The sequence below is a fragment of the Muntiacus reevesi genome, chromosome 5, assembly GCF_963930625.1.
Source record: "Muntiacus reevesi chromosome 5, mMunRee1.1, whole genome shotgun sequence".
Lineage (NCBI taxonomy): Eukaryota > Metazoa > Chordata > Mammalia > Artiodactyla > Cervidae > Muntiacus > Muntiacus reevesi.
The window spans coordinates 97,785,485-97,812,647 of NC_089253.1; the positions used below are offsets into that span (position 1 = coordinate 97,785,485).

The 27,163-nt window shown below is 50.7% G+C and overlaps 1 protein-coding gene across 5 annotated transcripts in view; it reads right to left on the bottom strand.

Moving 5' to 3' along the window:
- Window positions 1-27,163, bottom strand: part of PLEKHM2 (pleckstrin homology and RUN domain containing M2) — a 39,241-nt gene that overhangs the window by 5,646 nt on the left and 6,432 nt on the right. For 2 of the 5 annotated variants that reach the window (XM_065936031.1, XM_065936033.1), the window contains 8 exons: window positions 9,638-9,744; window positions 8,478-8,577; window positions 7,830-7,917; window positions 6,841-7,027; window positions 5,491-5,550; window positions 2,246-2,474; window positions 321-1,160; window positions 15-84 (listed from right to left, as the gene is read on the bottom strand). In XM_065936031.1, coding sequence (XP_065792103.1) covers window positions 15-84; window positions 321-1,160; window positions 2,246-2,474; window positions 5,491-5,550; window positions 6,841-7,027; window positions 7,830-7,917; window positions 8,478-8,577; window positions 9,638-9,716 — 1,653 coding nt within the window. In that variant the 5' untranslated portion in view covers window positions 9,717-9,744. Of the gene's footprint in view, window positions 1-14; window positions 85-320; window positions 1,161-2,245; window positions 2,475-5,490; window positions 5,551-6,840; window positions 7,028-7,829; window positions 7,918-8,477; window positions 8,578-9,124; window positions 9,235-9,637; window positions 9,745-21,327; window positions 21,454-27,163 lie in introns of all 5 variants that reach the window. The other 3 variants (XM_065936029.1, XM_065936032.1, XM_065936030.1) reach the window with 3 other exon arrangements.

Sequence of the window (27,163 nt, forward strand, 5' to 3'; positions counted from 1 at the left end):
ATCCCGGGACTTACTCTGAAGAGCTGCTCTTCGTTTTCTCGAAACACATGGATCATCAGCAGGAGCAGGTGATTGTTGTCTACTCTGTGAGGGGGACAGGTGTGGGGGGGACGAGGGGTCAGCGAGGGGCCACACAGGCGCACGGAGGCGATGCGCGCACGCAGGCGAGGCGACACCAGAGGGCCACACCCCTTCCTACCTCCCAGCCCAGGCTAGGTCTTCCAGGAGCTGTGCTCGGCCTATGTGGAGGGCAGACGCCCAGCGTGCCCTGATCGCGGAGAGGCGTGGCTCACACGCGTGGCACAGACAGACTGGCTCACCTGAACTCTGCCGAGTGCGTCATCTCAGAAGGGCTCCCCTGGCCCTCCTCCACCCCGGAGTCCTCGGCGCTGCTCAGGCAGGGGCTGGGCTGGTCTCCCTTGAGTCTGCAAAGAGCCTCCTGGGTCCCAGGCTCTGGCTCCAGCCCCTCACCGACCTGGGGCAGCTGGGTGTCCAGTTCCTGGGCCTCTGGCTTCTGCGCCTCCCCCGGGGTGTCCTCTAAGGGCCGAGGTGTCTGTCCTGGTCCTCCTCCTCCCCCCGCCTCTTCTTGGCCAGCAGCCGCAGGGCTACCAGGAACATGCAGCGGTTGGCCAGGCCCTGCAGGGTCATGGTGGCCGCCACCTGATGTAACAGTACTTGGACTCTCGATGGTAAAGCGGTAGAAGTCCATTGGGGCTGGAAGCCCCTCACTAAAGTCGCAAAATGGCGGCCTCTCCGGGGCATCCCCGGGAGAGCCGGTCCGAAAGGACTGGTCCGGGGGCTCGACGTGGGGGCGCCAGGTGGCGGGGTCCAGCTGCCCGTTGAGCTGGTCGATGACCTTACTCAGGGGCTGCCCCACGCGCTCCATGGAGGTGTCCTTCATCTCGGGGATAAGCAGGCCCACCTGGCTGGGCTCTGAGCGCCCGCTGCCCGCCACTGTGCTGCCAGGCCCCTCTCCCTCCTGCGGCGGGGAGGCCAGAGTGGTGTCTGGGGAGCCCCGCCCAGGGCCTGGGCTGCTGCCCACGGTGTTTCCATTGCCCTGCTGGGCACCCGTGTGCTGGGTGGAGGCCGGGTGGAGTGGACTGGCTTCCTCATCTGATCTGGGCTTCTTCTTCTTGCCTGTTTTCTTCTTCTTGGTGACCCTGGATGGTAGTGATTGGGAGAGGTTTAAAGCTGAGCAACCGGTCCTGAGGGCAGCGAGGTGGGCTGGGTCACAACAGGTGAGCCTGGGCAAGGAGCTCAGAGCGTCAGAGCTTCAGGAGTCCCGGGCAGCACTAGGCATGGACCCTGGGCCAGGGGCCAACAGTGGCTCAGAGGCAGAGGCAGGGCCAGCACGAGGAAGGCACAGGGGAACCCCTGAGCGGGTCCTGTGAGCTCTAGCTGGTGGCGCACTGGGCTAGCTATGCTCTCAGGAATGGAAATGGGCCACGGCTGGTCAGACCAGTGACCCCTCTAAGCCTCCCCGCAGGAGGTGGGCAGTGGACCTTGAGCTGACTTCACTTTCCATTAGGTATTGTAATGGATAATTCAAAAGACTCAAAATCTTTTGAGCTCAAATTGCTGGCTCCGTGGTTCTGAGTTGGCTGGAGTGGACCTGGCTAAGCAACTCTAGGTCTGAACCTCTCTAGCTGCTCTGGATTTGAACCAGCCTTTGGGAGTGGAACTCCTGGCTCCAGTCACTGGGGAGGAACTCCCCCCGCCTTGGGCTGGGAAGCCTCTTATTCAGGTGGAGAGACTCAAGAGCAGGAGCCAGAGGAGGTCAGGGAGCCGAGGAGGCTCTTGGCCAAGAGTTTCCAACCTTGTCATCCATCTCCTCCTTCCTTCTACGTCCCCGTCAATGTGATGGAGATGCTCTTCTTTCAGTGAGCCATGCTCAACTAGAATTGGTACAAATCTCAGAACTTGTGTATTAATGTCCAAGAACTCCCTTGGAAAGAAGTCCAGGCTGAAGGTACTTTCTGGATGGACCAGACAAATGCCCCCGGCAGCCTGGGCCTGGCCCCTGAAGCCATCCATGCTGTTGCCTTTGCCACCCATCTTCTAGCCTCGGGCCCTCTTTTTCCTCTTGATCAAAGAACTACTGAACAGGGTGGGGGTACCTGGTCTCCAAAAAGGAGGCCAAATGTCCTCGGGGTGAAAGGGGGTGTGGACTAAAAAGTGATGCTAGGAGTGGACAGGAGGGACACCAGGACGTTCACCCAGCTTCTCGGGCCCCCTCCCCACTGACCTGATGACCTCGAGCTCTGTGCAGGTGTCCGGTAGGTCCGGGGTGTGGGACTCCTCCTTCTCCTGAGAGCTTGTGTGCACAGGGGTGGTGTCGGAGGAGGATATAGTCTCGGCCTGGTCCTCATTGAAGGGGTTGTGGCGCTGGGTGGGACTCTTGGTGGAAGCCTTGCTGCTGGTTGGGTCTGAGGTGGTGGAGCGTGGGCCGCTGACAGTGTCTGTGAGGTCTCCGTCTGGGAGAACAGGAAACACGAGACAGCCCTTCAGACACCAGGTGGGGACCCCAGGCCCCCAAAGCATGCCTTATCTCGGGAGGGAGGCAGGCGAGTTCTTCCCAGGGCATTCTGACCGGGGTGGCCCTGTTTTAGGAGTGGAAGCCTCCCACCAGCAGGACGTGGGATTTGTGCTTCAAGAGCAACTTGGAGGAACGCCATTGTCACCCCCTCTGGGTCCCCCAGAGCTCTCAACAATTTGGATGAGTTTGAGTCAAGAGCCTCAAGGTTAAGCAGGCTCCAAGTTTAAGCCCTGTGGGGGTGGTGACCTTGATGGCTCAGAAGATGGGCCGCACATCTTGCAGGCTAACATGCGCCTCCATTAGCGCGACACACCCTTGACAGGACTGAGATACCCAAAGTCCTCTGAAGGGGCCCCCACGGTGGCAGATACAGAGGGACAAAGGAGGAGAGGAGAGAACAAGGATCAGAGAAAATGAGGGCTGCAGACTCTGAGAGGCCAGGACAGGGAGTCCAAGGGTGAGGAGCAGCGGGAAGGGCAGGAAGAAGGACCTAGAGCACAGTGAAGAGGGCAGAGGAGGGAGAAAGGTGTGCAGAGTCGCTGCCCTCGCAGAGATGCCTCGTGGGCCCTTCTCCTCTGAGAGGCAGGTGCTGAGAACTTCATTTCATTCAAACCTCAGCCTGCCTACTGGCCCCCACTGGGCACTCTCCCCCAGGGAGATAGGCCCTCTGGAGAGGAGCTGGTTTAACAGTCCTCCCACCCCCAACTGTCCATCCCAGGTCCCTGGAACGGGACACTGAGAGGAGGGAGTGTTAGCCTGGAAGCATAAGGGGTGTTTATCCAGTGGCAGATGGAAAGCCGCCCAGGCTGGCAGGATAGCTTGGCTGACGGTTGATGGTTGATGCCAAAGGACACAGGATGTTCATGCCCCATTTGCCAGCCTGTGCACATCTTGCTGGCCCTTATCTGCCAGAGGAGACGTGGTACACAGGCTTCCCACCCACAGCCTCATCCGGAAGGGCCCAACCTGCTTCGTGGATCTGGGAAGCCACGGGGCAGCTGTCTGCTGACGCAGCATGGCATCAAAAGTACACTGTCTTTTAATATAAGGCTGTAGGAGGGGGTAAAGAGCAGCTGCCATTTCTGTTAGAGAAACACGGGTGAAATAGGAGCCTTTCTTCAAATCTCCAGGGACCCCCAGAGCTTGTTTCTCAGATGCAGAAAAGCCTGCCCTTCAGTCTGAGAGGAGGCTCTTGCTAAGTCCATGTGTTCCTATTCGACCCTGAAAGGTGCAGCCGCCCAGGGAAGGGGTCCCAGGAGGGGAGCAAGCAGATCACTGGGCATGGTGGGGTCCGGGCTGGGATACCCACCAGTTCTGTACATAAGCCAGGGCTCTTAGAAAGGCCTCCCCAGTCCCCACCCCAGGGCCTGGAGCTGCCTCCAAATCCTGCTCTTCTCCAGGTGTGAGAAGACAGAGCCGCTTCAGGGGAGCTGCCAAACCGGCTCAGGGCATCGTCAGCGCTCCAGGAACCAGGAAAGTGGGTGGTCACTACTGGGACAACCTCACCCCACCCCGGAGCCCAGCCCAGCCTGAGCAAGCAGTGCAACTGGGGTGTTAGTTCTCAGGTCGCAAGGGGCTCTGGAGGGCTGCAGAGGAGGGTCAGGCCCTGCTTGCCAAGTGACTGCAACAGGAGAGTAGCTGGGTCGGGGGGGGGGGGGGTTAGTTGTTAGACCTGGGGGGCGGGGATCAGTGCCCAGCATGTGAGCTGCAAGAAGAGAGGCAGAAAGGACAAATGATGTTATGATGGAATTCTGGATTTCAAGCTAATCTCAACTTAAAATGGGGGACTCCTCAATGCTACTCTCTTGGCCAGATGACATAGATTTATTTTTCTCAAAGCCATATCTTATTTCCCTCAAACCAAAGCTACTGCACATTCACATTACTTGGGAAAAGAGCCTCCGTCATCCGTGACTCAGATGACGGCGGTAACAACGCAGGGGCCAGCTCTGAGCAGAACCGCTGTCCCTTAGCTCAGGGTGACCAGTCGGCACCACCTCCTCCAGAGGCCAACCCCGCACCCACCCTGGGCAGAAGCGGGCCTCAGGGCAGGGCTGTTTATTAAGAGGGGCTCTGGTTTTGGCTTCAGCTTTAAGGAGGAAGGATTAACCTTCTCAGAAACACGTCCTCTGCTTGGAGTAGTCACGGGAATCCCAAGAATAGCTCCAGGGCTGTTCTCAAGCCCGGGAGTGGCGTCACCAGTAGAAAAAGGCCTAAGCATTGCTGCCACCTAGTGGACAGGGTGGAAGGGTGAACAGATTTCTTTTTTTTTTTAATCTTTATGGCCAAGCTGCATGAAATTTGGGATCTTAGTTCCCTGACCAGGGATCAAGCCCACACCCCCTGCACTGGCAGTTCAAAGTCTCAACCAGTGGGCCAACAGGGAAGTGCCTGACAGATTTCACATTAGTTGACCTTAAAATTTCAAACAGGATGTTTCAGCTGTGCTAGGGCAATTTCCCTCATTCAGACCTCAATCTCCTCCAAAAACACCCACGAGGAAGCCGTTAAGAAGTGGATCAAGCCGTCTGCATTGCCTCCTGATGTCTATAACACAGAAGCGCGTCTGACCTAAAGGAGCTTGCAACCCCCATGTTCTAAGGCAGTGTTTCCCTGAACAATCTCTCCACTGGGGCCCACAGCTGGCAGTCCCCCTACACGTCTGGTGCATGACTGGCGCTGGAATCAGGACGGGAGATCCGTGTGTCCCCAGAACGCGCTCAGCGACTCAAGGCCACGGCATAAAGGGAAGAATCTTGCACTGGGAGAAGGGGTTGGCCTAGGCCTCAAGGTCACGTTCTACTGCAGAATTCCATCTGTCAGAACACCAGACTTGGCTTTATTATGATCATTGACATTATCATAAATAACAAGCTGATTCTGAATCATGCAGCAAGCTTGGTATGGAAAGGTTGCAAAACAGGAAAAGAGGGTAACAGCGGACTCTGTCCCACCTTCCCAGTCTGTGCTGGGTACAGACGGCACTGCTGGAAACACATCTCCAAAATCATAATCTACAAAAACGAGGGACAAAACTGAAGATTAGAAACACAGGTAGTTTGGCAGGACAGGGAGGGTGGGGGGCAACAGGGTGGGAGACATAGGGAGAACACAAGAGAGGAAAAATTCAACTTTCCATATTTTCTCTGACCACCTCAGGGGAACTTACAAGGATCCCAGCTGCTTCTCAGTTCAGGCACTGGCCCAGTAACCTCTGACCCCTTGGAAGACCTGCGGGCAATCCGTTCTAAGACCGGAAGAACACGGCTCCTCTGCACCTAACCTCCTTTCCTACCCCTTGCTCTCCTTCCTGCCAAATCCAGCAGCTAAAATGAGGTGGGCTCAAGGGACACCTCCGTCGCTGGGCAGTCTGTCTGCTCCTTTGAGGCCTGTCCCGCTGACTTTCCTGAGCCCTTCCCAAGGAGACTGAGCTGCTATCTCCTGCTCCTATGAGAGTAATACAAATCTGGCTAACACCAGAGTGAAAGTAACTGCCCTCCCTGGGAGAGGACCACACCACAGGCAGAAACAAAGAAGGCCAAGGTCTCAATGTTGATGCAATTCTGGGTGCCCTTGGGGCTGAATTGGTGCTTGGAGCCCCTTCGCTGGAGATGAGGTGGGGTGCAGTACCTAAATGGCTCTGATTTCCCATGTGGGGAAACGGTGGGGAAACAGCCAGTTTTACAAATCAACACAGAGGCCAGAGGTTTGGAAGAAAGCAGGCTGTTCCAACCAGCCATTGGACTAAGACAACAAATGACTACAGATGTGAGGATGTTCTTTTTTGGTTTTGCTGCCATGTGTGTGATTGCCTCTGACACGCTGTCAAGGATAGGAGGGACTCAGAAATTGATGGGCCAGGGGAAATGGGGGCATCTGCCTCTAAACTTTGAGACCCATTGGGTTCTCCCTCCTCCTTCCAGGGGTTGCTTAGCCTTTTCTACCTAGAATCGAGGGTAGGACCACTCCCCCAAAGTGGGCGGTGCTCACCCCTGCAATGTCAGGAAGTTTCCAGGTTGCCTTCCTAATCCTCCTGATCGCAGAGAACTGCCCTGGTGCATGTTTACAGCCTTCTGAAAAGGGGTCTAGCATTCATAAGATCGCATCGTGGCTTCTGATCCCCAGAATCAGTTTCTGAGCCACCACTGAGACATTGAGAAAGAGAAGAGCCGGGAAGTGACTGGCCTAGTTTAACTCTGAATTTCCACCACTGGACCAGCCGAGAAAGATGCCCCCTGGCCAGGCTTACGCGGCTTAGAATCCATTTGCAACAGAGGCCGGCCCCTTCCCGCCCTGGCACTCACCCTCACTAGATGGGGCGATGGCGCTATCATCCCACTCCAGGGTGGTGGAGGTGACGGAGTTGAAGGAGTTGAGGGAGAGGCTGTCTGAGCCGTGGACCGAGCTGGGGAGGCGGTCTTCAAAGTCCAGCAGGTATTGGGGCTTGTAGTAGTCGGGCATGTAGGGGGCCAGGTCTAAATAGGGGGCATCCTGAGGAGAGAGGGGAAGAGGCAGGTTGGAGTGCTAGCAGGCCACAGTGGGCCTGAATACATGGCCTTCCTTGGACCTGCCTTCACACTCTCCCAGGCTGGTTTTTCTTTGGAAATCAATGTTCTTAAGGTACTAAACCCAGAAATAAACTGCTGAGAGGAGGATTGTGAATGGCTGTGGCCCATAAGGCTGTGGGCTCGCGGCCCAAGGATGACAGTGCCCGCTGGGCCTCCTGACCCTCCGTAACTTCTTGTACTCATTTTCTCCAGTTTCTACTACTTTTTAGGTCTGTGCTATTGGAGTCTGGGTCTAGGCTGGTGGCCCGATTAGGAGGGGGCAGTTTCTTGCATCTTGACGAGGCTGCAGAGGTGCCTCTGAAGTTCCTGGGCTGCACTGCACTGGCTCTAGTGCGTGACCGTGACGGTGACCGTGACCAGGAGGGAGGCTGGGAAGCAGGAAGCTGAGAGGCTTCCAGGATCCCAGGAGGCACAAGGACGAGTCTGCCTCGACTTTCTCAAAGATTCATGTTCTGAACATGAAGGAGTATTAAGTGCTAAAATACTCTAGGTGATGTGGTTTTTCTCCAAGTTGGGACAGAGAGACAGGAAGGAGCCACCCAAACCAGGAATTCTGGCCAAGAGAGTCACCTCAATTCCCTTGGGCAGACCCTGAGCCGTTCCCTCACCTGAACAAACAGGACGATGCTCAGACTCAACCTCATCCATCAGGCTTCCTGGGCGGGACCTCGCCCACCCTGGCCACCCCTCTGCCCCCATGAGCAGTGACAGCCGGAATGTCTCACCAGGTCCAGGTCAAACCGAATGAACTCTAGCCCGGATACCAAGGTCAGGAAGAGGGTCAGGTGGTCATGGCTGCAGACCAGGGCATTCCTGCGGTGCACGAGATGGGTCATTCATGGTGGCTCTGGGTCTGGTTCCCAGCATGGCCCTGCCTCCCCAACAAGCCAGCTGTGTTGAAGTTTGACATGTGACATCCTCCCTCCATCCCCAAGCTTGATGTGGCCTCTGCCTGGCCCCTTCCAGCACTCTTGCCTGGGTCTGGAGCCACAGGCACTTTACTGCCTGTGTCTTCAGATATGGGGCCTGTGGCAGCTCTCGGCAGCTGCTCTAAACACTTCCTGCAGCAATGCCAGCAGAGGCTGAGTGTTCTGGTCAGGTCTGAGGCCTGGCTGGAGGGTCAGACAAAGGCTGATCAGGCACCAAACCACTCATGGAGCACAGCTGGAACCTGGACTCCTGGCCAGAGCCATCACAGGCAAGCCCTATTGGCTTTCAGGCCATCACTGGTGTGTCTTCAGGCTGCCCAGTCAGGCTAGGCCCCTGGCAGGGGGAGGTCGGCACAGTGTGGTATATGCATGGATAAGACGTCGGAACGAGGCTCAGGGGCACACAAGAGCTGCGTGCGTGAGACCCAGCGTCCGGACACTCACTTGACATAGTACTTGTGTAGGAGACCCAGGTTCTCCTGGAACAGCCGCAGGTAGCTCTCCAGGGAGTTCTCGTTGAGGGCCAGGTAGAGCCAGGCCCGGCCTGCAAGTGAAGGGCAGGAGTAAGTGGGAGGAAGGTCCAGCAGGTGCCAGCTTTCCTTGGCCTGGAAAGGAGGGGAGGGAGGAGGAGTGGCCGAGGGGAGCAAGCACCCCAACAGCCTTCTCTCTTGTGGGACTGCCACACCCTGAAATCTTGACCTTCCCCATCAGACTTGAGTCTGTAACTGACCAGGAAACTCGGATTGACAGGGCAGACTGCAAACCCCAGATGGGTTGAGAAATGCAAGGATGCTGCACTGACCCTCTAGCTGACACTGACCATAGCTCAGGGAGAGAGGAGAGACCCCTCACTCATGTTCGGGCTGGGATTCAGAAGGAGCCCAGCTCTCTTCAGCATCTTCCCCACAGCCACGAGGCTGCAGCCAGATGTCACGTGCTGGGGAGAAGCGAGGCCTTGGGGAGAGCGCTGGCCTTTTAACAGCCTTCCGCCAACTGGACACCACGAGGCACTTGGCCTCCCAGGTTGACCTGAGTCCCAGGCTGCCCGCAGGGAGGGCGGAGCTTCCCCAAGTCAGCCTGGCTCTACTCACTGCGCCCCAGGTTGGTGGCCACGTGCTGCAGCACCTCGATGTGCTTGACGGCCTCTCTCCGGGTGAAGTGAACCACGAGCACCCAGTAGCCAGATGAGAGGTCCTGCAGCCTGAGAAAGTAGGACAGGAGCTGCTGTGACCTGGATGGGGCCACCCTGGGACGCTGTGGTCGGCGGGCCCACCAGCCTCTGTGTCAGCAGGAAGTGCAAGGCTGAGAGCTGGGATTCCCAGGGCACCCACAGGCTTCCTCCTCCTCCTCCACCAGCAGGCCTTCACGCCATCATTTCATCTGTGGCTAATCCCTTCCCCCATCATTCAGGCCTGCTCAGAGACAGATTACTGGGACAACCTTAGACAGTCTGCAGCCCCCTTGAGTGAGACCAATCTCTTTCTGCCAGGAGAGAAGAAATAAAGGGCAGACAAGGCTAGGGACTTCCCTCTGGAGGCTGCTCATGGCCTTGGTCCCACCCTGTCCAGCCGCATAGTCCTCTCCAGAAACTGCTGTCCCCTTACCCGTAGAGCAGAGCGTGGTCCAGGTGCTCACACAGACGCTGCAGGACTTTGTCGTGGTTGCGGATGGCAGGGGTCTCATCTTCACAGGCGGCAAAATAGCTCTGCAACTGAAAGGAAAAACAAAATCCCCCCAGATGAGAAATGGACGAAGAGGAGGGCCACAGAAGGTCTGGAATCAAGAAGGTAACTAAAGGAACTTCCCTGGTGGTTCAGTGGTTAAGAATCCCCTGCCTTCCAATGCAGGGGATGCAGGTTCAATCCCTGGTTGGGAAACTAAGACCCCATGTGCCACAATGCAACTAAGCCCGCTCACCGCAAAGAAGATCCCGCATGCCACAATGAAGACCCAATGCAGGCAAATAAAGAAAGAAATGAAATTTAAAAGAAAAAAGAAAGTAGCTAAGAACATCAGTTAAAGGATGTATCACGATGACCAACAGAATCAACCTCGCGCTGCCTGCACCAGCTGCTTTTCCTGAAACACAGGTGTCAGCGGGCACAGGAGGGACGCCCAGTCCCCAAGAGGCGCCCTGTGTGCTTGTCACATGACAGCTTGATGCTGGCGAGGAAGTCATGGTCTACATGTGGGTCTCAGGTGGTACCACGCTTCCAGCCTGGGGCCACCAAGCCGTGTAACTCTAGGAGCTCTACCTACAGTATTGTGTATACAGATGAACATACAGTGCCCAGTAAATCCCCCCGTTCCACCCCGGAGTTGGCCACACCAAGGCCTGCCTGAAGCTGCCCCTCTGCACAAACCAAGGGCTGAGGGACGTGGGCACCTGCTCTGACAGCCTTCTTGTCAGAGGCTGACATGGGACACTGGGTTTACCTGAGGAAGCTGGCTGGATATGGATCCAGGTACCCGCCAGGCCCAGGTTGAGCCCTATACCAAGAGTTACACCATTCCCAGACTGGACCGAAAAAAGATTTGGGGGCTTTCCTGGTGGTCTAGTGGTTAAGAATTCACCTGCCAGTGCAGGGGATGTGGGTTCAATCCTTGGTCTGGGAAGATCCCACATGCCACAGAGCAACTAAAGCCCATGCTCCACAAGAGAAGCCACTTCAATGAGAAGCTCACATACCACAACAAAGAGTAGCCCCCGCTTACGGCAACTAGAGAAAGTCTGTGCACAGCAACAAAGACCCAGTGCAACCAAAACTAAATAAATAAATCTAAAAAAAAAAAAGAAATAACCTAATATTATGCATGCAGAGTACATCATGTGAAATGCCAGGCTGGATGAATCATAAGCTGGAAACAATACTGCTGGGAGAAATATCAATAACCTCATATAAGCAGATGATACCACCCTAATGGCAGAAACCGAAGAGGAACTAAAGAGCCTCTTGATGAAGGTGAAAGAGGAGATTGAAAAAGCTGGTTTAAGGCAACATTCAGAAAACTAAGATCTTGGCATCTGGTCCCATTACTTCATGGCAAATAGATGGGGAAAAAATGGAAGCAGTGACAGTTTATTTTCTTGGTGATGCAGCCATGAAATGAAAAGATGCTTGCTTGTTGGAAGAAAGGCTATGACAAACCTAGACAGAGTATTAAAAAGCAGAGACATCACTTTGCCATCAAAGGTCTGTATAATCAAAGCTATGGTTTTTCTAGTAGTCATGTACGGATAGAAGAGTTGGACCATAAAGAAAGCTGAGTGTCAAAGAATTGATGCTTTAGAACTGTGATGCTGGAAAAGACTCTTGAGAGTCCCTTCGACAGCAAGGAGATCAAACTAGTCAATCCTAAAGGAAATCAACCCTGAATATTCATTGAAAGGACTGATGCTGAAGCTGAAGCTCCAACCCTTTGGCCACCTGATGCAAAGAGCTGGCTCATTGGAAAAGACCCTGATGCTGGGAAAGATTGAAGGGAGGAGGAGAAGGGCATGACAGAGGATGAGATGGTTGGATGGCATCACTGACTCAATGGACGTGAGTTTGAACAAACTTGGGGAGACAGTGATGACAGGGAAGCCTGGCGTGCTGCAATCCATGGGGTCTCATGGAGTTGGACATGACTCAGTGACTGAACAGCAACCAACCTCATATTAAAAATAGAGAGATTTGACCAGTAGGTGAGATGAGCTGCAGCATGGAGTAACCTCAGCAGACTGATGGAGGCAAGGGCCACTCACTCAGCTCCAATAAGGACAAGAAAGCCCAGATCAGAACTGAGTTCTCCACAGCTGCCATGAGGAGGAGGGCCTCTGTCAAAGGAGCAAAGCTCTGGAAAGTCTTTCCCACTTCTCTCTGATCTACTGCTGCCCTTCTAAAGGCCAGAGTGGGGAAGGACACACAAAAAAGGACACTCAAAAAAGAACATCTCTGTATACTCATCTCAGGTTTAAGCTCCTGGCACTGGACGAATGTACTCTCAAGTGTTTTCTGGAAGCAGTGGCAGAAACGGCCTCAGTAGGCAAGACGCATCGACCACACCAGCAAGCACGCGCTCTTGGCCAGAGGCCAACCATTCAACCCCCACAACAAAAATAGCTTCTCTTCTCTGTGGCCCAGAGTAAACCCAGCGGCCCTGCTGGCCCCGGACAGGCCTCCGTCCTGCAGGGTGTGCCCCTCCTCCCAAGAGGCAAGCCCCAGGAGCAGAGGTTCCTACAACTAAAAGAAATAGCAAAGAGCCTCCAGAAACTGCAGTGGCTGAAGGTATGCTTGCATGGGTTCCCACCAAGAATCATGACATCAGGTCTAGCTTTTTTTTTTTTAAGTTTTTATTTTTTGGCCAGGCCATATGGCATGTGGGAGCTTAGTGCCCTGACCAGGGATCAAACCCCGGGCCCCCTGCATTGGAAGCGTGGAGTCATAACCACTGGACCACCAGGGAAGTCCCCCCTTCCACTTTTTTTTTTAATTTCAAAATCCAAGAAAATCCGGGATCAGAGATTCTTAGATGTGAGAACTGGAAGAATCTTTAGAGATCTAGTGCAACTCCTGTATTAAGGAAGGAAAACACAGGCTCATTCATTTGTTTGAATATAAAGGAGCCACACCCACCGTAACACTTGAAAAATATGGAAAAGTTTAAAATTTTACTTATTTATCTTTAAACAGAGAAAGTGACTAAAGTCAAAGAAGGTAAGTCCTTCACTATGATTTTCAGCTAAGTGAGGGAGCCATGGCTGGAACTCAGACTCCTTTTTTAGGTCAAGATACCTTAAAACAAGATATATTCTAAAAGCATTATTTGCTCATGGTAAAAGTGTAAGTGACATGAAAGTGTGTGTGTGTGTGTGTGCGTGTGTGCGCATTGTTGTTGTCAAAGTCGCTCAGATGTGTCTGACTCTTTGTGACACCATGGACTATATAGTCCATGGAATTCCCCAGGCCAGAATACTGGAGTGGGTAGCCTTTCCCTTCTCCAGGAGATCTTCCCAACCCAGGAATCAAACTCCGGTCTCCCGCATTGCAGGAGGATTCTTTACCAGCTGAGCCACAAGGGAAGTCCCACATATATGCATATATATATATGCATATATATAAATATATATATATGCATATATATATATATATATATAAAAAGACCTCCTCTCCCTGCCCCCACTGCCAACAGCCTGTGTGCATGCCCTTCTTTTCCTGCATACAAAGACTTGAAATAAGAGAGTGAAATGGGGTCATGTTGTACTCATTGCGCTGAAACGTGCTTTCTCTTAATATATCAATGTATACTTCCATATCATTACAGAGAGATCCACTCCATTCTTTTTTAACAGCCACAAGTGTATTCTAAAATATGCTGCACCACGCTTTAACCATTGTTAGACACAGCTATTGCCTTCACTTCTTTGATATCACACAGAATGTTGCAGTGCTCATCTGGGGATGCCTGGGTGGCTACTTTTTGTATGGTAGAACAGAACAATATACAGAGTGGAACCACAGAGCTGAAGAACATGCATAACTACAATCTGGCTGGATCTTGCTATGCGCCCTTTTAATATGTTGGACTTATTTACATTCCCATTATGCAGGCCAAAACTGGGGATAATTAGTCTAATTTCCTCCTGTCCAGTGGGTGAAAAACAGTATCTAATTGTTTTAAATTGTATTTCTCTAATCACTAATGCAGTGGAACTTATTCACTATTTGTATTTCTTTTTCCGTGAATTGCCTATTCACACCTCTGCCCAACCTTCTCCTGGTTGCTTGTCTTTTTTCTTATTTGCTCTGTTGATACTCTCTGTTAGTTAAGGTTTTAATCCTGTGTGTTGCTATGTGGGGTGTTTTTGTATTTGTTCGTTTTTTGCTCAGTGTGAGTTGACCTTTCTTTTTGCTTTTGTTTTTCAATTGGCCTTTAAACCTTGCTTATGGTGCTTTTTTATCCATTGAGAAATTCTTATTTTTTGTACAGTAAAATCTGTCAATTTTTTCCTTTATAATTTCCCATTTTCCCCAGTCTAATATTATAAAAATTACCTTTATTCTTCTATAGTTTCAGGACTTTCTTATTTTCTTTTTTAATATTTAGATTTTTATGTATGGCATGAGGTAAGGATTCAGCTTTATTAATTTCTGGATGGATAACCCATTTTCCACATTTATTGGTAGTCCCTTACTGATTTGTGATTTAATAAGCCATTTTTCTAGACATCTTGCTATGGACAGAATGAGGTCACTCCATCTGCAACCATCCTTTTTCAGAAGTGTTTTGACTCTCCTGGCATATTTTTTTAGAATAACATTTCCCTATAATTACTTTCTGGATTTGGAAGCAAATTATACTCAGTCCAGAGACTATTTGGGGGAAAAATGGTGTTTTTGCAATACCAAGTCTTCCCACCAGGAACATGAGATTTTTTTTAAAATTTTATTTTAATTAATTGATCTGGCCGTACCAGGTCTTAGTTGTAGCACACAGGATCTTCAGTTGTATCATGGGAACTCTTTTGGCTATGGCATGAGAGGTCTAGTTCCCTGATCAGGGATCAAACCGGGCCCCCTGCATAGGAAGTGTGGTGTCTTAGCCACTGGACCGCCAGGGAAGTTCCTGGAATTTGTTTTGTTTTGTTTTCACTTACACAGGTCTTCTTTTATATCCTTCGGTAAGTTTTCCAATTTTCTTTGGATAGGTCTTGTACATTTCAAGGGGGTGCTGCATACATATACGTGGTAGGAAGAGTTAGGGAAAAGTCTGCAAATAGGAAACAGCTTCACAAAAGGTATAACAGAAAGAGTGTATAGCATGGTGGTGATGAGCTAGGGCTCTGGAGAGGAAACACGGGTCCAAAGACTGGCTCTGCTACTATAAAGTAAGTACCTTTGGCAAATTACTTAACCCTCTAACCCTCACTTTTTCTCATCTGTAAAAGAGGTTAAAAACATTGTTTAGAGCTAAGCTGTTCAATACAGTAGCCACTAACTACATGTGACTATTTGAGTTTAATTAAATTGAAAATCAAACAAAAGTAAAAACACAGTTCTTTGTACTAGCCCCATTTCAAATGCTCAGTAACCACACATGGCTAGTGACTACTGTATTGGACAGTGCAGATGTAGAACATTCCTTTATTGCAGAAAGGTCTATTGGTTTAGGGGATCAAATGATATAAAGCATGAATAGGCTTAGCATGGACCTTGGTAAGCAAAAAATGCTCAATAAGCATTGGCCAAGATTATTAAGAATAATGAAACCACGGTGATATTTCATGTAGCATTATTTACAGTCGCCAAGTTACAGAAGCAACCTCAGTGTCCATCGGTAGATGAATGGATAAAGAAGTGGTATATATACAATGGAATATTACTCAGCCACAAAACAAAACAAACAAACATAAGGAAACAGAGACTTATGGCTACAGAGAACAAACTGGTGATTCCTGGGGTGGGAGTGGGGGGCAATGGATGGGCAAATTAGGTGACAAGGATCAAGAGTTACAAACTTTCAGTTAAAAAATAATTCATGGGTAGGGGACAGAGTCAATATTATAATAGTTTTGTATGGTGACAATGCGGTGATCATTTTATAGTGAATAAAAATACTGAATCACTATGTTGCACACCTGAAACAAATATAGTAAGTTAATTATACTCCAAATAAGTAAATGGAAGGAATATTCTTAGTTATACCAATGATGCAGCACTTAACCAAACATAAGTTCAGGGTCAAAGAAGACTCAGTAATGCTCTCTGCTCTCAAGAACTAGTATTCCTAGCTCACTAGCAGGTGGTTCCAAAGCCTATCCTTTAACCACTCTTTTACAGCAGGTTCACAAAACATTTCCATCATCTCAGGGGACAAGGAGATCTTCAATCAATGCGACAACCCAGCACAGTTCTTGAGAGGGAACAGGAAGGAGGATGGGGATGTCTCTGAGTCAGTGACAAAAGAATTTTAGGAACTCTGTCAACAGCTTGAGCTCATACCTTGGAAGCTGTTCAGAGAGTGCAACATCAAGGTGAACAACCGAGGTCTCCTCCCCTGCCCCCTCCCCTGCCCTGGCCACGGAGTGGCAGCTGCCAGGAGCTACTCATGGCAGCAGGAAGGTCACAGGCTCTGAAAGTGGGAGGAGAGCAAATATTGAAGCCTCATTTGAGGGCCCCTGAGCAAGAGAATCAGTGAAATGGGGCTAATGAACACGACGCTGCCTGGATGCACGACTGCCGAATCGTATTCAAAATTACTCCTTAGACACAAAACCTGTTGGAGCAGCTACCACTGGCTATAACTAGAGCCATCTTTTTTTTTTTTTTTTTAATTATTTATTTGCTGCATTGGGTCTCAGTTGTGGCACATGGGGTCTTCACTGCATCTGTGTGGAATCTTTAGTTGTGGCATGTGGGATCAATAGCTGCACTGCACGGGCTTAGTTGCTCTGTGGCATGTGGGATCTCAGTTCCCCAAATAGGGATCAAACCCACGTCCCCCACGTTGCAAGGTGGATTCTCAACCACTGGACCACCAGGGAAGTCCCTAGAGCCCTCGCTTATGGAATGCTTGTTATGTGCACTATGAAGGTGGCAGACAACTTGGATTTAAATGTGGGCTCTGCTACACATTCATTGTGTGACCTTGGGCAAGGGATTTGTTTCCTTTTCTCTCAGCTGTGTCGTGTGGCATGTGGGACTTAATTTCTTGACCAGGGATGGAACCCATGCCTTCTGCATTGGGAGCAAAGGGTCTTAAGCGTGGACTGCCAGGGAAGTCCCTAAACTCAGTTTCCTGGTCTACAAAAACATAGGTTGTGTGAGGGTTCAGATAATACCTTAACTGTATTTATCAAAGTGCACAATGCCTTGAAAGCACTTAAATGTTAGCAGCTATGATGACATGCTCTACAAACACTACTTAACTTTACCATCACAACAACCCTATAAAGTAGGTCACAGAGCTAGTCAGTGGCAGAGGCAGATTTTAAATTCAAGTCTTTTCATCCAGCCTAGCTTCAAGATCCCCAAGCGAATGATCCATAGAAAACACTGTATGCTGCTCTAGTATGTCGTAGGAGAACCCGAGAAAGCGATATGCAGTCCCCTCCTTTCTTTAAGTCACAAGAAGTAAAAAGCCCACGGTGCACATGAGTGCAGTGTCTTCTGCAGCTCTGCTTTTTGGAAGACGGAGGGAGAAAAGGCTGCTGCGGCTCCTTTAAGAAGAAAGCCCACATACTCTCGCCATCCTTTTGCTCCACATGGGCATCTTCCAAAGTAGTGAGGAAGTGGATGGTCTGGTTAAACAAGCCAGAGCTGCTCCAGGAGGAGCCTTCCCCACTTCTGGGAAGAAATTCATCCCGCCGATCAGATTGTGAGTACTTTTATGCCCGTGAAAATTGGGGGAAAAGGCCAAAACTTTCAGAATCAGTAGGAGTCCAGAGCAGAGGTCAACAAGCTATGGCTAGTGGGTTTGCCTATTGCAAATAAAGTTTTATTAAAATGGCCACACCCATTTGTTTTGCATTATCTACAGCTGCTTTGGCGCTATGAGGTCCTAACTAAGTGGATGCGACAGAGGCTGTATGGCCCGCAGAACCTAAAATATTTACTATTTGGACCTTTACAGAAAAAGTCTCCCGACCTCTGGTCTAGAGCCTCAAGCAGAGGTGACAAGGAATGCACACCTGTCACAAACTGGGTCAGGAGATGTCTCTTGCCCAATGTTCAGTTTAGCAGTAGCCAGAAGGGGAGGCTTGAGCCTTGAAGATTCAAATGTTTCAACAAAGATTTACTGAGCACCCACCATGTATATACCAGATGCTACTCTTTTTTTGGCTGTGTCATGGGCTTGTGGGATCTTAGTTTCCCAACCAGGGGTTGAACCTGGGCCCTCAGAGGTGAGAGTTTGGAGTCTTAACCACTGGACCTCCAGGTAATTTCCATCAAATGCTATTCTTATACAGAAGTCCTTGCCCTTGTATAATGTAAATCATATGCAAATATATAATATAGGGCCAAGGATTAATAATGCCATAAGAAACAAAGCAGGGATTAGGAGTCTGCTATAAATATGGGATCTCACTGAGGAAATGACAACAGAGGTAACTAGGGGAAGAGTACTCTAGTTAGAAGAACAGCAGGTGCAAAGGTCCTGAGGCAGGGGCAACAGTAGAGAAACTGGTATGGCAAGGATGTGAGTGATAATGAGATTAGAGAACAGCCAAGGGCCACAGCACATAAAGCCATACACGCTGTTGTAAAAGAATTTGCATTTCATTCTTAGTTTGATGGGAAGTTATTGAAAACAGGGAAATGTTAACAATATAATTCAATATACAAAGCTGCTCTAGCATCTATATGGTGTCTATATAAACTGTGGAAGGCCACGGTGGAGGCAGACAGACTGGCTGAGAGGCTATCCCAGTGGATAAGCTGGGAGCTGGCTGTAGTGGTGGACATGATAAACGGTTGGATTTAACATCTATTCTGCAGGTGGTGCCCCGGGGACTTACTGATAGATTAGATGTAGGGTAGGAGAGAAAGGAAGATGCTAAGGATGATTCTAAGGTTTTTGGTCTGAGCAACTCAATGGCAGTGCCATTTCCAGATCAGAAATGGCCACAGTTCACTGGCCACAGTAAGTACCAAACATCCATGTGTTGGGGGGGCGGGCGGTATTCTTTGGACACATATTAAGAATCTGCCTTGCAATGCAGGGAACACAGGTTTGATCCCTGCTCCAGCAAGATCCCACATGCTGAGGGGTAACTAAGTCTGTGCAACTACTCACAACCACTGAGCCTGTATTCTAGAAACTGCGAGCTGCAGCTACTGAAGCTTGCACACCCCAGAGCCTGTGCCACCACAACAGGAAGCCTGCACATTGTAACTAGAGAGGAGTCCTTGCTTGCCCCAACTGGAGAAACCTCGCATGCAGCAATGAAGACCCAGCACAACCAAAAATGAAAATTAATTAATTAATTGATAAAATAAAAAGATACCTATCAGGTATCTAAGCAGAGATGTCAAGGAGACAGTTGTATAAGTGGGTCTGGAGTTCAGAAAGAGGTCATCGCCATCAGTCTTTGGATGGTATTTAAAGCTGTGGAATTGGATGAGATCATCTTGGGAATGAAGAAAGAGGAACATCTGAGCATGGAGCCAGGTCGGACAGGGGGACCTCCCCCAATCTGCACAACAGGGTCACGTGGGGAACTGGAGGAAAAGAACAAGGCAAAGGCGCCCCCTACCCAGATCAACCAGAGCAGAAACTCTGGGGGCAGGGCCCAGGAGCCAGCAATTCTTTTTAATATGCCCCAGACAATCCTAACGCCTAGCCAGGGTGGAGGATCACTGCTTTAGACTGCGAAGGCACAGCCAGCAAGGCAGGTGGGAAGTCTGGAGAGTGTGTACTCCAGAAGCCGAGTGAAGACAGTTTGCAAAGGGAGGGAGTGATCAGTCCATCAGGTCATGTTCCCACATAAAGGGAGGGACACGAACCTTGATGAAAAGCAACAGGGGTGAAGAGGTAGGGACAAAAGCCTGGGAGGGGTCCTCCAGGGAGAGTCAGAGCTTTTTTGGATCCTGTTTCAAGCAAATGAGGTATTTGTAAACTAATATTGATGGGGCAATTGGACCTTGAAAACAGGATGTATGATGACATGGAGGAAAAACTGGAGAGAAAAGAAGAGGAAGAAGAAGGAAGCAAAAAGAGGAGACAGCAATACAGAAAACTCTGTTGACCAGCTTTGCCAACAGGATGGCCGGAAAATGGGGGTGAAGTAAAGGAGCCAAGTCCTTGAACAGGAAAGATGGGATGGGATCCACAGCCCAGGGGAGGGGTGGCCACAGATGGGAGCCCAGGTGGGCTGGTGAGCTTGATGGTGGGAGGAGGAAAAAATTCTCATGAGAAGAAAATTTATAAAAATAAGCAAGGTCCCCTGAGAATGAAGAGAGAAACAGTAAGATTTAAAAGTAACTGTTTTGTTTTTAAAGCCATGGTTTCTTGAGAGTCCTTGAACTTAGGCCTCATCTCTAACTCCTGCTCCCAGACCACACCCGGACTGGCTAGGCTGCTCTGGGTCCCGCTGGCGTGCTCAGGCACTCAGGCTGCGAAGAGTCAGGCTGAGCCCACCCCAGACCCTCACAGCTGGGAGGCTGGTGCTCCCTGCTGAGCACTCTGGGACGACAGGCAATCATGAGATGTGGCCAAGGGGATGTGGGGGTGGTGCACTCCTGCAAGCCAAGAAATGCCTGACTCAGAGCATTTTAATTAGGGTCAGTCCCACTCTCTGCTCCGAGCTGAAACAGCCAGGCCCTCTCGGCCTTGCCTCTTTCATAGATGCGTAGCCGTGAAATGATTTTTAGTTACGGTATCAAGAAATCCTTCCAGAATTGGTCCCTGATAGCTAACTTAAGGGCAGCTCTGACAGGTCTTTCTCCCTGGTCAGTCAAGACCAAAGAGGCTGTTATGCTCCCCAGCAAACAGACAGGGAATCTGGAATTTCGCTCAGCTGGCTACTCACAGGCTGTACAGGGTGGAGGGGGTAGGGGGACATGGGGGAATCCCATTCCTATATTTCAGAGTAGGATAAAACCCCTGCCCCAATAAAGACAGGAGAGTCTGCGAGGCTGGAGAGACCCAGGGCTGACAACATGCTCACGTGAACCGCCCAACCACTTCAGGGCTCCATCTTCACTCAGCACACACAGACCTCAAACGAAGGAGTCCCTCTTGCTGCCCAGGGAGGAGGTCGCCAGGAAACAGCTGCCAGGCTAGTGGCTCCATGGAGACCAGATGTATTTAGATGACAGAGTGTTTAGAGTAGCCTCCCCAGTCCAGGTCTAGGAAGTAGAAATCCAAAAGCAGAAGAGAACCCAATGAAGGGAGGGTGGGCAGCCACCTGACCACAGATCACCTTTTACCTATTAAGCCGATGGTGACCCTGGTCACACGAGCTCAACCCAGACTCAGAGCCACCATGAGCTACAGGACCTCCTGGGACACCTCATCTCTGGGGCTGCCTCTCAAGGGTTGCAGGTGCGTTGAGGGTGACGGACGAGGCCTTCGGGGAGTGAGAGGCCTCTGCCTGCCTTGCCTTTGGGATTCTAGCCACCGAGGGTCTCCTGCTGGGTCAAACCATACCTGTGGCCCTTGGGAACACTTGCTCTTCTTTCCAAGGCAGACACTCCGAGGACAGGCAGACATCAGGCCCTGTGATACCATCTATTACCTCTGAGGTCAGAATGACCCCATATCTTGATGCCTGGACACCCCCAGGGAGAGGGACCCCAGGAGGGCTCACCCTTGGCAGAGATGGCAGAAGAAGTGTTGGTGTGGTTGCCCACCGTGATTCTGCACCAACGGTTTGTACTGGCTTCAGATACCGCCTCTCATGGGTCTGAAGAGACAGCCAGGGCTTATCACCCACCTTCTCAAAAATAAATAGAAAGAAACAAATAAATAAGGCAGGCAGGCTAGAGTCTTCCAAGTCTTAGCAAAGCTTCTTAAGAACAATAATGCCTGCTTTACATGATCCAAGGAATGAGAGGCTACTGCCAACAGCATTTCTGGAAAGACGCTCCACTGGAATTGAAGACAAGCCTGGGTGCAGGCCAGGATGAAGAAGTTTGGAATCTAAGAGTGGAAGAGACCTTAGAAGCCACCTGGCTGCTGCCAGCTCCCGCTCCCATCATAGCGGGATGCGGTAGTTCCCATGGCAGCGGTACCAGGATGGAGCAGAATCGTGTGTGCAGTGTGTTCTTTCAGGTCGCTGGCTGACTTCCAGGTCTCTGGTGTTTGCCCAGGGACCTCTTGGGGGGAGGAGGCCTCATGGCATTTTCCTCTCCTGGAGTCTCACATTCAGGGGGGTGTGGGGGGAGTTACAGTGAGCAAGAAAGAGGGTCCCAGTGATAGAACTTTACTGAATGAACTGAAAATCAGAGAAATAACCACTTAGCCAGAACCCTCATCTCCTGGGCAGGGAGGCTGGGGTCCAGAGAGGTAAGGACACGCCCTGACCTCCTGGCTTTGCCTAGCGGTCCTCCTGCTTCACTGCAGCGTCCTGGTCGGGTGTGCTTGGACGCCACAGAGGGAGCTATTACCGGAGCCCCTTCTGCTCCCATTGCCCCTGGGATAAAGCAAAGGTCAGGGGCACCTGCTGCCACCATCTGGAAAGTGCTCATCCCAGTGTCTTACTGAGGAGGGCAGAGCAGGAGGCGTTCGGCCACTCCCAGGGCTCTGTGGAATGGGAGCTGGGAGCTGGGGGGATAATGTCGGGAATGTCCCAGCTGCTTCCTTCCTAGACAACATGAGAATAATGTCAATAGAGGCCAATGCCCACTGGTGTCCACTGCTCCACCAATCCTGGGCAACCACAGTGATTCTAACTCATTGTCCTCATTTAATCCCTCACCTGAGATCCCACCCTACCTTAGCCTGAAAATAGCTCATTTCCAAATGACAATTAATTATAGTAGACTGTTAACCCAGACATCACTCCCGCACAAGAACCAATCAGAAAGCCTGAGATTCAGAAATGACTGGCCTGGTTTCTCAGTGGCCATGAAAAACCCGGTCCTGCAGCCAATGGCCTTTCCCGGGAAAGGCTTGTGTCCAGGCTGGTGGCATCGTGGGACTGACTGGCACCCCCCACTGGTAGGGCTACATAAAGGGTGTGCTGTTTGTTTACCACGGGCCGGCATTGTTCCTGAAGCAAGTTGGGTGAAATCAATGCTTCTTAACCATTCATTTACCACTAAATATACCTAATTATACAGTTTTCTTTACCACCTCCCAAATCACTGCTTATTAGCCCCTCTGCCAGAGTTGGCAGGCTCTCTGCTTTACTGGCAGCTCTGTTCAAAGACATGCAGGGGGAAAGCTGAATAAAAGCAGGTAGTTGGGGCGCTTCCTTGGTGGTCCAGTGGTAAAGAATCTGCCTGCCACACAGGTTCGATTCCTGATCGGGGAAGAGCCCACATGCTGCAGAGCAACAAAGCCCATGCGACACAACTGCTACAGCCGCTCGCCGAGAGCCCGTGCTCCACAGGGAAGCCGCCACAGTGAGAAGCCCAAGCTCTGCAACGAGGGAAAAGCCTGTGCAGCAGTGAAGACCCAGTACAGCAAAAAATAAATAATGAATAAAATTATTAAAAAAAATAAATAAAAGCAGGTACTTGGGAATTCCCTGGTGGACCAGTGGTTGGGACTCTGTGCCCCCACTGCAGGGGGGCTGGGTTTGATCTCTGGTTGGGGAACTAGGATCCCATAAGCCACACAGCATGGCCAAAAAACCCCACAAAAACCAGGTATTTGAATTATCCATGGATTTCATTTTTTGTACTTTCTCTGAGGTGTTAAGGGCTTCCCTGGTAGCTCAAATGGTAAAGAATCCACCTGCAATGTGGGAGACCTGGGTTCAATCCCTGGGTTGGGAAGATCCCCTGGAGAAGGGAATGGCTACCCACTCCAGTACTCTGGCCTGGAGAATTCCATGGACTGCATAGTACATGAGGTGTCAAAGAGTCGGACATAACTGAGCGACTTTCACTTTTGGGATGTTAAAGCTGAGCACCAAAGAATTGATAGTTTTGAACTGTGGTGTTGGAGAAGACTCTTGAGAGTCCCTTGGACTGCAAGGAGATCAAACCAGTCCATCCTAAAGGAAATCAATCCTAAATATGCATTGGAGGGACTGATGCTGAAGCTGAAACTCCAATACTTTGGCCACCTGATACGAAGAGCTGACTCATTGGAAAAGACCCTGATGCTCGGAAAGATTGAAGGCAGGAGGGGAAGGGGACAACAGAGGATGAAATGGTTGGATGGCATCTCCGACTCGACAGACATGAGTTTGAGCAAGCTCCGGGAGCTGGTGATGGACAGGGAAGCCTGGCGTACTGCAGTCCACGGGGTCGCAAAGAGCCAGACACGACAGAGTGACTGAACTGAACTGAGGTCTTGGAACAATGACAGCAGTTGGGAACTGGACTAGTTGGGCACAGATCTCTTGGGTAATTTGACAGAATATGTTTCCTGAAGCAGTTAAAGGCTCCTCCATGCTGGCAAGGGAGTGTCCCAGGGTACCCTGTGTGTTCTGCCTCTGAACTCAGCACAGGGTTGACCCCGATAGAGGGGCTAAGGCCCCTCTTCAGAGTGGAGAGGAAGATGTAAGAGGCCCTCCTAAGAGGTCCCTGGGCAAACACCAGAGACCTGGAAGCCAACCAGGGGCCTGAAAGGACGCAAGGCATGCAGGACTCTCCACGATCCATGTGCCGCTGCGCTGGAGGCAGAAGCTGGTGGAGACCCTGCTGTTTTCTGAGCGCTCACATTCAGGGTTGTGTGTGGCACCGGTGGGAGGAGGAAGGGAGTTTTTCAAAGTCTTGTTTTCAAAGCCTGGGAGCCTTCGCTGGCTCTGGGTTCATCTTTCACTTCCCCTTTCCCCTGCTGTACCTGCAACGTGACCTCAGCAGTACTTCCCCTACCCAGACTGCCAGATTGTTGCTGAGGAAAATGGCCATCAAGTCACCATCTAAACCACGACTTAGGTTGGGAGGACATTCCTGCCTCCTCCCAAGGTCTGGGTGATACAGTCAGAGACTTTATTTATTATTATTAAAAATAATAATTTTAGTTATTTATTTATGGCTGCGCTGGGTTTTCATTGCTGTGTGTAGGCTTTCTCTACTTGTGGCCAGCAGGGGCTATTCTGTAGTTGTGGTATATGGGCTTCTCATTGTTGCCGCGTCTCTTGCTCTAGGGCGCTGGGGCTTCAGCAGTTGCAGCACTTGGGCTCAGCAGTTGTGGCTCACGGGCTTAGTTGCCCTGCAGCATGTGGAATCTTCCCAGACCAGGGATCAAACTCATGTCCCCTACACTGGCAGGTGGATTTTTAACCACTGGACCACCAGGCAAGTCCAACAGTCAGAGACTTTAGAGGCTTAAAGTGTAGCTACAGAGTTAGGAAGTGTGTTGAGAACTCCATGGATTACAAACCCATGATGGGTATTAAGGGACATCAAGGGGACTGAATGCATTAAATGCAGGGATTCCTCTGCTCTGCTCACTCCCCTTCAGGACAGCAAGTCTAAGACACTTCATACCTCAGCAGTCTGCAACCCCCCCAAAACAAAGAACTTACAGTGATTTATTAGAGTATAAGCATAAATATATAATCAATTTTTATATTAAAAGATAAACACACACACATCAAAGGGTAGAAGTGTGAACAGAGGTTTGACTACTTTCAAAAATTACGTGCAGATTTCAAGTCTATATTAGTTTTCCCTTGTTCTTACATATTACTGGATTTCTTAGAATATTCTACTTCCAGCTCTCAAGTACAGACACCCAAGGAGGAGGGTAGCCTGTAGGAAAGGAATACTTTCTTCCTTCTACATTTCTATAATGTTTGCGAATACTTAGAAGCAAAAGGAAAAGAAGATAAATTACAAATACCTAAGATGGGAGAATGTCTGTGGTGCAGGGCCAGATGCTTTGCTGAAAAGACAGAGACGCTCTCAGGACCCTGGGTGGTTGTAACAACCAACAGATCAATGACCTGACCTCTCAGCTCCAGTCAAATGGACGCTCCCAGAAACTTTCCTTATCCTCCTGCTTCAAACTGAAGTTCTAGGACACACCACAAACAAGCCATGGTGAGGAGGAGGACAGGGCTGGAAAGAGATGGTCACCTTAGTTCAGACCCTAGGGAGGAGGGCTCTGGGCCCAGGGTCGCCCACTCCAACCTTGCACTGTGGGGTCCGGGCTCCATCAGCATTGAGGTCGCCCAGAAGAGCTTTTTATCTGTGGAGGAAAAGCCCCATTTGCTCCCCTAGGACATAAGGGCACCCCAGCCTCAGGGGCACCACACTCTCATTGCCACGGTGGCAAACTGTGATGCCGGAGATGAGCAGTGAAGACTTGAGCGGTGAGAATGACCCATCCAAGAGCCCCTGGGCACTCACAAAGGCCAACTTTCTCTTCCCACAATGCTCACACCTCGAATATCAGCTGCTTTCTTTGACACATTGAAACGTCTTGCCCACTCTACCCTCACTCAATCTTAGTTTTTAGGCCTGACATTTCCATTAGCCAGCAGCAGGCTTCCAGTTTTGCTGGGAATTTCTTTTCACAATGGGCTCCAGCTAGATGAGTTTGAGGGGGACCCACAGGAACGGCCACTGCTCCATCCTACACTCGGGGTGTCCACTGTGACTACAGAGACAGCTGGGGACTGCCCTGACTAACGGGTGCCGCTGCCGCCAGATGGAGACCTGTTTCTGTCTGGCCTCCAGTTAACACATGGGGGCCTTTCAATGTGGACGAGTCCAGTGCTAGAGCCAAGGCACAGAGATGCGAGGGGGCGGCAAGGACCACAATGTCACCAGGCTTCAAACAGAGCCCTAATGTCTTATAAAAGGAGAACCACGGTGAAGTGAACAGTGGGCTCAGAAAGAGCAGTGACCACCTCTCCACTGGCGTCTCATACTGGGCCTGAGGGGGGTCACTCGGGGGGTCGGGGTACACTTAAGTGGTTCCTGCTTGAGGGCTCTTGGGCCCCTCCCGCTCTCTTCAGGGAGCCTCTGTGCTGTGAGAGAGGACAGGAGCCGAGAGACAGCTACCAGTGACCTCAGGACTCGGGCAGGGGACGGGGAGTCCTTAGCATTTCTGTTTATAAAATGTGTGTGTGGATATTTATTATTTTATTGAGTTCTTTGCCAGGGTGACTCAGGTCATTAGGGGTTTTCAGAAGGCTTAAGATTTTCAAACTCTTAAGGGTTTTTCCATGAAGCCAAGAGAACAAAACTATTGATTGAAACCGAATGGTCAGTGTAATCCCACACAGATCTAACTACCAGGCCCACTCTGGGAATGAGATGCTCGAGCTCATTTTTAATGCATTAGCAGATCTAACGTCTGCTGAAACTCCAATACTTTGGCTACCTCATGCAAAGAGTTGACTCATTGGAAAAGACCCTGATGCTGGGAGGGATTGGGGGCAGGAGGAGAAGGGGACGACAGAGGAGGAGATGGCTGGATGGCATCACCGACTCAATGGACATGAGTTTGAGTAAACTCCGGGAGTCTGTGATGGACAGGGAGGACTGGCATGCTGCGATTCATGGGGTCACAAAGAG